Below are 13,314 nucleotides of genomic sequence, written 5' to 3' on the forward strand. Positions count from 1 at the left end.
TGCCAACCTGCAAAGGGAAACCCACCATTTCCCAGGTTTTTCTCCTTAAGAGGAGAAAATTTGAGTTTTACCATGGCAAACAGAAAACCCAGATCCCTGCTGAAAATCTACCTTAACCAGAAATGTGGCATTATGATATTGCAGCACAGAATACAGCTTGCTGCTCCCTAGGTTTTTAAGTTATAGTTTCAAGGAGTGCTCTTACTCAAAAATATAATGTAGATTAATTTATCACATTTGAAAACATGTACATCAAAAACACTTATCCAGTCAGTTTACATATTTAGAAATACCTTCAAGAGAATCAATTTGATTTTAAAGCATCTATTACAGGTACTCATTATTTGCATTTGGAAAGGAAACTTTCTATTTCAGTTAAATGAGATATTATTTATTATACACATTCCCTTTCCCACCCCTTCACTCTTAGTTATAATTACATTTAATGTTACATTTGGCAGATATCTCTTATAATATACAAAACAGACATTGTTAAATAGTCCATTTATAATCAGTGTCAGTAAATACGATCTGTCACTTCAGCTGCAGCAGCTCTATGGAATCAGTTTACAACACACTAACTTAGAACTCCAGATTCTGCTCTGTAACCACTTGAATCAAGACCGAAAATAGATACCTGTTGGTCAACACAATGTCAGACAGCTCACAGAATAACCTTCTAAGAACTCTAATAATCATTTGCAACATAAATCCAGTGCATGGTCAGAAGAGTGTGGTCATTATAATTTATTTCTATATCTTTATATACAAATGTCAAAACAAATGACAGAAAGTATCATTACATGATGTTAGATTCCACTGATCCTCTAACCCAAAATGTTTAACCCAAATAAAAGTTTGCAAACTGATTAACTAAAGTATGACCAATTATTAGATTAAATTGAAAACAACTGATGCAATTCTGAAGTTTTTAATTCTGGATAATAACTACAAAACATTACGTTACTAACCCATAGTATGTTTATCTGCCATTTTATATTTAGCTTGAAATTCTGAAAAAATTTTAAGCTGAAAATATTTTTTACTACCGTTTGCTAGTAGCCTGAAATAGTAGAGAGATTTGAAAGAGTCCAGAGGAGAGCCATGAACATGATCAGAGGGCAAGAGAACAGGCCTTATGAAGAGAGGCTGCGAGCTACGGGATTCTTCAGCCTGGAGAAGCGCAGGCTTGGGGGTGACATGGTAGCAGCCTATAAGTATATAAGGGGTGCACATCAGGATCTGGGGGAACACCTGATCACCAGAGTGCCCCATGGGATGACAAGGTCAAACAGTCACAAACTCCTGCAAGACAGTTTTAGGCTGGACATAAGGAAAAACTTCTTTACTGTCCAAGCCTCCAAGGCCTGGAACAAACTCCCCCTAGAGGTGGTGCAAGCACCTACTCTGGACACTTTCAAGAAACATTTGGATGTTTACCTTGCTGGGATCCTTTGACCCTAGCTGAGTTCCTGCCCCTTGGGCAAGGGGCTGGACCCAATGATCTTACAAGGTCCCTTCCAGCCCCAATTAAAAATAAATAAATAAAATAAATACAAATAAAATTGTCATTAATAATTTTGGATCCATTTCTTTGCTTACTGTTAAATACAAGTTTAGTTAATCTTAATAAAGTCTCATTGATGAAAGAGATTTAATCAGCTGAATAGGTCAACAGTACAACCCACTGAAAATAAAGCTGCGACTAAAGTCAAACAGTTACTTGTCCTACTATGGAACTGCTACTTTCAGTACAGAAGTCTTTCCATACCTATAGTTCACTTGTGTGCTAGAGCAAATTCAACTGAGCCTGATAATTTTGCTGCCTGTGTATCTTATATTTTCTCTGTCTTCTATGTATTTTTACTTTACCAACACAGATAAAAAGGAACTACTGTAGTTACTATATTTGTAAAACAATTTGTCTTTTTAATTTTTTTGAGCAATTAAAGAATTTAATTTACATTATTTATGAGGTAGTTCAACATGAAAATTAACACCTGAAAGCTTGTAAAGTAACCAAGAAAAGAAAATAAGTACACTAAAAAATTCCTGTCAATCTTCCATCTTGTAATGCGCTTCAAAATTACTTATATTGCACATTCAGATGCTTACATGTATTGTGTACACTGAATACTAAAAATGTGAATATATAAGAAACCAAATAAAATGCAATACAAATAAACCCTACAACATGTCCTCAGGAAACTAGTGTAATCTTTTTAGTAATCACCAATACATTTTACTGTGTGTACTATTTTTGATTCCTCCCACTAAGTTACATGTTTATATAAGCCTTAAATTCATCCATGAAACTGTACCCTTTCTATTTAGGAAGACATACAAAGACAACCTTTTAAAACATGAGTAGGAGCTAAGATAAGTATTTAAATGTACCAGAAAATTGATTTTCCATCACATAATGACAAAAAGTTTTTAAGGACGTCATACAATTTTTCCTATTGCTTATTTCCATAAGTACAATATTTATTCTAATTGCTTGAGAAAGCTGAGATACAAAAAGTGAAAGTGCATGCGAAAACATAGTTGCACACCATTTTGAGTAGTAACATTCTAAGCTGTTACTATTAAAACACAAAAGATTGAAATTTTTATTTCAGTTACATGTATACCATCCCAATGAACATGTGATCTTGCATATCTAATTGTCAGAAGAATATAGCCCACCACTTTTATTAGTGCATTGTAGCATGGGAACTAAACGAATTGAATGTAGGATTACATATGGCCTCTAAAACAGTATCAGCAGATTAGCAGCCTCCATTTTCCTACTTTACTGCAGTGGATCTCCCCTGCATTGCCTACTCATACGGGTGTTGCCCATGAATAAGGTTTGGCCCAGAAAAAGGTCATTTAAAAATCTCAAAAATTAGAAACAGAAAATACATAACCAGTAAAGTCTTCCCTGCTGAAAGTAAAGAAATGAAGTCAAAGTCTGTTCTCAGTTGCACAGAAGTCACAAAAATTTTGCTCCAACATATCTAAGAACTGAATTTGATCCAAAGACTCCTAGTAAAGAATGCTATAAAACCAATGGTATTAAATATGCTGCTAATTAAATGTAATTTGACAAATATATATACAGGGATCCAATCAGTTACCAGAGCTTGCAAAGCTGTTTAGTTCTGATGTGTGCACTTTGACATTCTATTTCTCCATGTATAAATTCAGGCCCATTAACTACCATAGAAAAATCTTTGGGGTTATCCTACAACTTTCATAGTAGTAAGATACTTTTACCAATTACAAATAACAGCACTGGTAATACTAACCACTAGTTACTAATAAATCACCACCACATTACATATTAATATCAAGGAAAACTACATTGTCAGCTCTACTTTACATGTACCATATCTGTATCTGTGGTTGACCACAGTATAGAAGTATTTTGATATCGTTCTGTAATTAGGGACCTACTTCAATTGCAGCAAGACAAAGAGTTTTTCGTGGCCCATGTATGGTGCACAGAGCCAATTTCACAGGCATTTTGTGGCAGCCCTTCCCCTCGGCACTAACTGGCAGAGAGGCCCCAGCAGAGAAGGAGGGATGAGGGGGTGGCTGCCTTCTTGATTGCTAGCTGCCCTTCGTGACACCCCACCCCTCTGCACTGACTGGTGAAGAGGCTCGTTGTGCTACCTCACCAGCTGGCACCTTCCCCTCCCGGCACAAAGGACTGGGGACTCAGCATTTTATTTTTAAGGGTTTTTGTTGTTGTTGATTTCACAGACAATCCCAGATTTCACAGTTTCTGCAAAATCCACAAAATGGCAGATTAAGTAGGTCCCTATCTATAATAGACTGGATAATCATATGTTGGGCTATGATTGCAGAATATTCTACCAGAAGGATGCTTGCTAATTTTATCAGGTTGTGCAATATTAACAGAAAGATTGTGTTATGGCTCCCATTTGCAGCTGCATAAGATCTACATTCATAAGGGCTTCATTTCTGAGTATTATACAGAATCAAGCATATTGTCAGCATGAAACATTTATAGAATATGGCACTTATAGAAACTGCCAGTTAGAAAACAATTTATCTACTGTTTTCCTTTTTGAGAAAGGTATTGTCCTACTGTCTTCATCAGCATTTAATTTTATCAACATTCCCTCTGGTCTTCTCCCCTGCTCTTCAGCACATGCTTAGTAGTATAAAACTGACCAGGTGTTAAATCAACACACTAGTCCAACAACTGAGATTCAGAGGCATGTCAACTAAATCAAATACCAATGAGTCTACTTGTTCTTTCAGCAGGTTTTTACAGGTAAATAAGGCATTAAACTTCTACTGTCTACTGTAACGTCTTTAAAAAACAGTATGGTAGAGGTAACATTCGCAAGTAAGTTTCACAAATTTGTTCAGTGCAAACACTGTACTTTAAAAACAAACCATTAGTGATTTCATTCCAGCAGATATCTGAATAGAAAAGGTAAACTTAAACCAAGAAAACACACATACCTCATAATTTATTTGGAATATTAGGATACACCAGCAATAACAATAACACTACAACGCTGCAGTAAAAAGTAATACCTAAAGACACCTTGTTACTGTACGTTAGTTCAGTATCTTGATTGATCTGCAAATGGTATTTTCCTATGCTAGCAGAAGAATTATATATAGATATTAGACCTATCATCCCAGAAACCCTCTTTATCAAAATTAAATCATACTTTCATTTTTTTCCATATGTACACACAGAAAAATAAACGTTTTAGATGGACATTACTGTGCAAGTGTGTGCGTTTATTAGTCTGCTTTCCATCCTCCACTTCTGTGGTTTGGTATTTAATTACAGGGTGGGGTAGTCCTGGGGATACTTATATTTCTTCCAGTCATAGCCAGAAAACCTCCACAAGAACTGACATGCAAGACTGTGATTTCTACAAGTTACATCTGGTTCTTGGTCAGCAAAACTAACCAAACTTCATTGTTCATTGAAATGTCCAAGTTACCTACATTTAAACCTTTGTGAAAATAAATGTACATAATGAATGCACATCAAAAACACTAAAAAATATATATAAAAATATAATATGCTTAGATTTTTACATCAATGAAGTGTGAAAACCTTATTTTTAGAATATAACTTCCTTTTCCTTCCGCCTCGCAGATGTCTTCACGTCAACAATTGTGCACAAATATATGTTAAGACCCTTGAAGAAAATATATCTTTTGAAAGACAGAATAAGTACACACAAAGGTAACTTCCCATAACTGATTCAGCCAAAATATTTTTTTAAATAATCCAATTGACACCATTAGAAAATTTATTCTTTGTTTGTGTTGTTGAAAGTATCATTCAATGCTATTTTAAATAATTTCTTCAGCAAATGATATATTCACTCAAATAGATTATACCTATTGGCAATAGTTACTGATATAAGATTTGAGAATTTTGTAAGTAATGTCATCTTTAGGAGGGAAAAATCCATGATGTGACAAAGTATTGATTCCATAGATCGTTAAATATAAGGAAAAAACCCCAAAAGTGTGATAAAATTGAATAAAAAGAATTGAAAGCACACACACGCACACAAAATTCCTCCACGTTAGGTGACAATTCAAACACACAATGCAAACCTTATTTTGAAGACAGAACAGTAAACTGTGAATCAAGACCTGGCCATGTCAAGAAGTTCAATACATAAAGCATAAACCACAAAGCAATTTAACAGAACAGGTCCCTAAATCTTCTCTCTCTTTTTTCCAATGTTTCTTTGTTTTCTTGGGTTTTATATAAACAGATTACAAGACAAGGTTCTTGTTCTTTGGGCCTATGCAACAGGAATTCAACTAACCTGTTGGAAGGGAGTAGATCTGGAGGCTGTGTCAGAACGGTGAGAAGCAGGCTTGCAGGGGAGTTAATCAATTTTAAGACGAAAAAACTGAAAAAGTGAAGTAGCTTGATCCCAGAGAACAAAGCCCCATAATCTTATCTTTAACCAAAGTGGAACACGAGAGAAAAGAAGCCCAATTTAAGGAACAGACACCAGCATTAGCCAGCCAATAAGCCAGTGTAGTCCCTTGTACAATCCCTTTTAACAAATAAAAGCAGGAGCATTGAGAGAAATGGTTGTCATATAAAATCAATATACATAATACTTGCAGTTGGGCCAGGACTGTACACCTAGCACAGGCAAAGGTGAGAGAGCAGGAATTCACTTGATCTTGATTAAAACTCAGATTACAGACAGAAAATAATAATGACACATGATATTAATGCCACCATTATCTAGAGTCTGAAAATACTTGTTGGCCAAGCCCTAATATGTATTTAAGAGTGATCACTGATCAGTTACAGCAGCAGGTGCCAACCTTTTGGCAGGCATACTACAAAATCAGTCCTGCACCCTCCTCAACTGCCACTCCAATCCCCTTCCCTTGCCTGACCTGCTGCTCTGCTTTCTGCTCCCTGCTCAATCTGCCTCTGTACTTTTTGCTTCTTCACCTGTGCTCCCTGCCTGATTTGCTGCTGTTTTCTGTTCCCTGCCATATCTGCCCCTGTGCTGTCTGCGGCCTCCCTTATCTGCCACATACAGAGGCTCTCTCTACCATTTGTAGTACATGTGCTGCAGGTTGGCTACCCTGAGTTACAGTGCTGTTATCGATCAGCCTTTTTTTAGTCCCCTCCTACCTTCTGCAGTTCTGCTATTGCTCTCTTGGGATAGGGACAGAAGTTACACACACATAAACCAAATTACGTGATCAGAAACTGGTTTATGTCTGTAACATAACATAAGTTCAGGGCACATAAACAAGTTTCAAAATGTCCAAAACTAGCGTGAAATAAATCTGGTTGAATGTAGTATCAAACTTAACTGATTGAAGTCAAACCACTTTATGGAACTGTCCCAGACCCCTTCCTGGTTTAAGCTAAATCAGAGTCCTCCTGCATCCCAGAATGCTCTGCAGCCCCAGGCTGAGATGGGCTAGGCTGGGTCATCTGTTCAAGCCAAGCAGGACTGGCCCTGAATCTCTCCTCCCTACCCAGAGCACTATCACTGCTCTGGATGGCTGAAAAAAAGATGGGGTGGGAAACCCTGCTCCTGAGTGCTGTCCAGTCAGCCTGGGAAGGGGGCAGTAGCCCTTGCCAGGCATCCCCAGCCCCCTACCCCCTTCGCTGCTCCAACAGCAGGGACAGACCCTGGTAGCCCGGGGGGAAGACAGGGTTTGATTCCCACCATTGCAGAGGAGAGAAGCACAGGCATTGATAGGCTCCACTCACGCACCCGCGGCCACGGGGGACAGATGCCAGTAGCCTGAGGGGAAGTGGGGTTTAATCCCCCCACCCCACCATTGTAGGCAGCAGCGGCAGAGGCACCGACACAGTGCCCTGGGCCGAGTCCCTCCAAGGAGTGGGGAAGGGGAATGTGATCTGGCTGCATGGGTTGGAGGGATGAGGGGGGCCAGAGCTAGTTACAGAGCCTGACTCACTTTTGGCTTCCACTATGGCAGCCCCAGGGGCCAGGCCTTCAGCTCCCATCACCTCCCATCTCCAGCCCCATACACGGACCACAGTTCCCCAGAAGGCTGCAGCTGCAGTGAAGCTCTCTGCCCCGCTCCTGCTCCCAGCAGCAGCTGCAAAGCAAACTATCAGGGTGGGCAGATGTGAAGCACCTGTCACCCACTGCCCGCTCGCGGGGGCAGGGGAGGCACCACCGCAGCCCAGTCTGGCCAGGTCCTGTGGTTCAGGGACGTAGGCAGTGACTGGCCCATAACAGCCTGCCCCCGAGTGCCCAGCACTACCACAAGCAGGCAGCAGGTGACAGGTGCCTCACCTCCACCCACCATGATGGTTCCCTCCACCACCACTGCCAGGAAAGATAGGGGCAGGCTGCCACAAGCCTGCCACTGCCTACACACCTGGACCCAGTGCCACAGTGAGCAATCAGTGGGTGACAGGAGTTTCACCTTTGCCCACTGCCAGGAGAGGGAGGGGGGCAGAGAGCTGCACTGCAGCTGCAGCCTGCCAGCAAACTGGAGCCCATGCATGGGGCTAGAGGTGGGAGGCAGCAGGTCCTAACCGCCACCCTCTGGGGCTGCCCCAGCCTGGGCCACATGGACGCAGCGGGAGGCAACAGTGAGTCGGGCTCTGTAACTAACTCCGGCTTCCCCACACCCTTGCAGCCAGGTCACATCCCCCTCCCTGCAGCTGGCTGGCCACTCCTCTGAGGGTGCCCCCAGCGCTGCTGCCTGCAATGGGAGAATTAAACACCCCCCCGCTTCCCCACAGGTTACTGGCATCTGGCCCCTGTGGCCCTGGGTGCATGGCCCCAGATGCCCAAGCAGAGCCTATAGGTGCTTGCACCACCCTGCTGCAATGGGGAGATTAAACCCCGGCTTCCCCTTAGGATACCAGGATCTGGCCCTGTCTCTGCTCCTCCCACCAGCCAGTGAGTGAGTGGAAGCGGGGGTACTGGGGAGCCCTGATGGGGGCTGCTTTCCCGCTCCCCCTCCAGGCAGACCGGGGTGGTATCCCTGCAGGCCAGGGTGGGGGTTTCAACCTGTCCCCAATCATATTTAGGCCTGCCCAGGGCTGGCCATGCCTCTTCCCTTGGCTTAGTTTCCCTGTAGCCGAGGGCCCGCTCTAGCCCTGCCTTCCTTCCTTCCCCGCCCCCCGGCGCCCGGCCTGAGGCACTGCAGGCACATGGCTGCATTTCTGGAGTCAAAAGTTAATGTCTATTCATTTGGAAATTGGTTCAATCTACACAGGTTAGACTAACCTGAAAAGATTGAATCAATTCAGGCTCAGCTTTTTAAATGCCTGTCCCTACCCTTGGGGACTAATCCTATAAAGTGCTAAGTGGCAAAATCTCCCATTGGGCTTAAGTAGAAAGCACTCAACCAGTCACAGGTTTGGGCCCTACATGCATGCTCATTTAAGCCATTGTTATGCTACTACCAACAGAGACTAACATATAAATCGGCAGGAAAGGAGGTATATTTTCACATTTCACAATGACAGGGCAGGTATCCAAGTTCGACAAAGGAAATAAAGACAGAGCTTTGGTTCATGAATCATCTTTAGTTGGGTCCTAAGAAGTTAAACAATAAACCATGACACTGATTTTTTTTTTTAACAGAACTTTTGCTAGATTAACCTCTACCCCTGTCAGTCATTTTTGATGTGAGCCATACATTATACCCTGAGCTCAAGAAGCTTCTTAATTCTCTCATGGGAAGTTGTACTAAAAGGTTAAATGTTCTCTTGTAGCTCTAACAGCTGAATTCCCACAATAATTTACCTTCATTAATAAATGTTTTGTTTATGCCTGTTTTCAAACAAATATTAAAACAATGAACACTAGGATACAGGTTTAAATCCATTATACACGATGAAACAAAATACACCAATTAGCAGGCCTCTTACACTTCTGTGCATCTATGTAACGCAAATGTCATAAATAAATTTCCCAGAATTAGTGACCAAAGGATAGTTGATGTTATCAAACATACTTCAGAAAAGGAGGTCACTAAAATAAGGAAGTGTCCAATGTCACTAAAGACATGGCTGCTATAAATACAATATAAATGACTTTTACTGCAACAGTACGTTCCATTTGCAAAAAAATGCTATCTATGGTATAAAAATGATGGTCTTATAGCCAAAGTCAGGAGACCTACTTTATAGTTTGGTCTACTACAAACGTAGTGCATTTTTTCTTCCCTCAGGTGAATTATGTCCATTTTTCCACCTGTGAATCAGGGCTAATTTCCTATTGGCCAGGAAGGTTACTGGACTTTTTAATAGTGTTTCCCAAAGGATGCATACAACGCACAAGTGTGCCGCAAGAGTGGCAGAAGGATGCTGTAAAAATTGGGTTGGATTGGGCCCTAACCTGGCCAGTCTGCCTTCGCAGAATGAGGTTTCACCCACATGGCTCCTAGCAGCTGGATAAGGACCCACATGCAGGATTGGGCCCATGGACCAGATCTGGCCTGCAGGCCACCGAAAGTTAAGTGTACCACCAATTTTAATATGGAAATAGTGTGTCTGGCATACCAAATGCTGGCAAAAACTGTTTTAATAGAAGAGCTTTTCAGTTCACAGATGGAAAGAAATGTACAGCGACTTGGCCTAACTGATATAGAGTATCTGACTTAAAACACAAGAGACTGAGGTGGTACTCCTAGCTCTGTGACTAGCCTACTGTGTGATGTTGGTTAAGTCACATCACCCTGCTGCCTCAGTTTCGCCATCTTTAAAATGGGGACAATCATGCTTGCTTACTTTGCAAGGCACTTTAAAAGCTACTGATAAAAAGTGTTCTATTAGGGCTTGGTATTATTATTTACAGAGGCTGCTTTGCTAAGCTGATAGAGTATTGGCCTAGGACTGAGTGGTGTTAAGGCATGGACAGATAAGCTTGCTGTAGCAAAGCAAGAAGGGGCAGGGATTTACCATGACAGCTGCTCTATGGGAACTGTCCATATGCATGCTCTTGCCCCATGGAAAATGAGAGAATATTCATTCAACTGCCCTGAATGAAAAGCGCTTCCACTGATGTCTAAGTTACCATGGCTTAGCTTTCATCTTTCACAGGTTAATGGCATACACATGGGTAGCTACTGTGGATCAACTAACATGTGGGTAAATTCCTAGTCCCTTTTACCTCACCAAAACGAGTCCATCTGCAAATACCCCTAGATTCTATTACCAGCTCGGTGGGTAACCTTGGGCAAGTCCCTTCAACTGTCTGTACCTTGCTTTTCTCATCTGTATTCTGGGAATAATGATGTATACAACCTTTATAAGTACTCTGAGGTCAAAAGATAAGAAGTGCTATAAAAGAGGGAGACGTATAATTACAACCTGTGAAGCCCTGGCAATGATACCAAAACCCATTAACTCTGAATGCCCTTTTTTGCTACTTTCCTTCTCAGTTATTTAACAGAAATGCTGACATTCATTATAAGGGAAACAATGGGAAAGGCAAACTTCACCTCTCCAACAACTACAGGTTTCCCTCCATTTATGCTACACGTGCATTCCCAGAGACCAGTGCATAAATCAAATTCGTATAAAGCATACCCACTTTACAATGTAACAAATAGCTCCTGGGCTGCTGCAACCAGAGCTGGGGTGAGTGTTGTACCCCATGTTGCCTGGGGCTCCACCTGTCCACACACACCCCAGTCCGTGCTGGTGTAGCCCTGAGAGCAGCCGACACCAGCTGCCTGCAACACAGCACTGTGCAGCCCAGGAGCTGGGGTTAGCCCAGGCGTGGGGGGGACAGGCAGAGGTACAGCCCAGTGGCTACAGGCAGCTGGAACCAGCTGCTCTAGGCAGGACTGGGGTGAGTGGGGCCATAGCCCTTTCCCCTCCCCCCATAGACTTACCTGCTTGGGGGGGGGTATCTATGCTGATCACATAAGAAGGAATTTACCCTGTATACAACAAATTATGGGTCTAAATATGTTCATCACATAAGAGCAAATTTGCATATAAAGAACCTGCATAAATCAAGAGAAACCTGTATTTGGTCTCTAGGAGTGCTTTGGGCCCATTTCACACCCTGCAACAAGGCATATGCTCACTGAGCCCCCAGGAGCAACAACAGGCATCCCTTCTAGTCCTGGTGAAGCTCTTTAGCAGTTTGTACTTAACCTCAGGTCACACCAATGACCCTGACAACAGAAAAACAGGGGTGGGGGTGCTCACGGGTCCCTCGATGATCTCAATGAATCCCACCTACCCCGATTTCTAGACGGGAGCTGCGGTCTGAGGCAGCCTGGCTGGAGGGCAGCGGTGCTAGCCCTGGCAGGGCAGGCTACCTGCTCTTCACGGCCAAGAGCGCTGGCTCACCAAGAAGCTCAACCCAAAGCCAGGGCCAGGTCACAGGCAGCCCCTCCCCTCGCCAGCCGGCTCCAGGGCCCCCCTCCAGCCACATGCAGCCACCCCACGGGGCCGGGCCAGGCACTCACTTGAGGAAGTAGCGCTGCCCGGTGTGCGTGAGCGCCATCTCCCAGCCGGGCGGCAGCGGCAGCTCGTCGGTCACGTCGTAGGAGCGCTGGCGGAGGTGCGCGTGCTGCTGCGCCGAGCCCGGGGCGGCGGCGGCGGCTGCGGCGGCGCCCAGCAGCGAGGCGGGCGAGGAGTGCGAGCGGACGTGCTGCGCCCCGGCGGCGGCGGCGGCGCCCAGGCGGGCCGGGTGGCTGCCCGAGTCGGTGCTGGACTGGCGGGAGTGCGAGCCCGAGTCGGGCTCCTTGAAGAAGGACTCGGGAAGGATCTTCTTCCGCCACGAGCTGGGCTTGGGGTTCAGCACCGAGTTGAAGAGCGCCTCGAGCTCCGTGTCCAGGTCCTGCGTGACGTGGATCACCTGCTGGCCAGGCGGCGGCGGCGCGCCCGCCCCGTTCATCTTCGGCCCCGACGGGCGCGGGCGGGTGGCGGCGGCGGCGGGGCCCGCCGGGACTCCCGCAACTTGCCCCGAAGCTCAGGCGGCGCGGGCCGGGGCGGCGGCTCGGCGCTCACGGCCGGGCCGGGGATCGAGCTGCGGCCGCGGCGGGGCCTGGCCAGCTCCGCTCGTCCCGGGGCTTCGCCTGTCCCGAGCCGGCAGCGGCGGGGCCGGGCCGCGGGACTGCGCTGCGCCGCGCTGCGCTCTCGGGTCGCCGCCGCCGCCGCCGGGACTGTCCCGCACAAAGTTTGCGGAAAACTCTGAGCCCCGCGGGGGCGGGCCGGGGCGGGCCGGGGCGCGGCGCCGCTGCATTATTCAGGAGCTGGTGCCCAGGGCCCGCCCCTGCCTGCCCCGAGCCCCGGCCTGTCCTGCCCGCTGGGAGCCGCCGGCGCCCCTGCGCCTCCCAGGCCCCGCCACCGCCGGGGCAGGGGCGCACGGGCCAGTGGCGGAACGAGCCCTTGGCCGGAGCCGAGCCCGAGCCCGAGCACCCCGCTGTGACCATATTTGGTAGCGAGAGGAGGAAGAGCCGTGCGCTTGCCGGGCTCTGGCAGCCCCGGCCCCAGGGGAGCGGGGCGGTGCATGCTTGTAACCGGAGCTCCAGGCTTGTCCTGGCCCCTTGCGACTGGCCCGGGAGCCGAAGGAGCAGGGGCGGCCGGGCACCGGCCTCCGCCGCAGCCTGAGCGGTGAAGGACGAGCCCTGTGGCAGGGCGGGCGGCGCCCTGGGCTCCGCTGTTACAAGTCGCTGCTGCAGCCCCTCGCCGGCACGGGCCGGGAGGCGGGGGCGGGCAGTGAGCGCAGGCTCTCTGCGCGCGGGAGAGCCCCGACCCCGGCGCTCAAGCCACGGTCAATCTGTGCAGCGGCTGTGCGGTCTCTGCGGCTCCGAGCCAGGGGAACT

General features: G+C 46.0%; 1 protein-coding gene across 1 annotated transcript in view; it reads right to left on the reverse strand.

Annotated features, from left to right (window-relative positions):
* WWTR1 (WW domain containing transcription regulator 1) overlaps positions 1–12,836 on the reverse strand; it is a 112,029-nt gene extending 99,193 nt beyond the window's left edge. Inside the window, exon 1 of the mRNA XM_006259171.4 lies at positions 11,953–12,836. Within this exon, the coding sequence (XP_006259233.1) occupies positions 11,953–12,383 (431 nt within the window). The 5' untranslated portion in view covers positions 12,384–12,836. The remainder of the gene's footprint in view (positions 1–11,952) is intronic.
* Between the last annotated feature and the right edge of the window lie 478 nt (positions 12,837–13,314).

This window comes from Alligator mississippiensis, chromosome 7 (genome assembly GCF_030867095.1).
Source record: "Alligator mississippiensis isolate rAllMis1 chromosome 7, rAllMis1, whole genome shotgun sequence".
Classification (NCBI taxonomy): domain Eukaryota; kingdom Metazoa; phylum Chordata; order Crocodylia; family Alligatoridae; genus Alligator; species Alligator mississippiensis.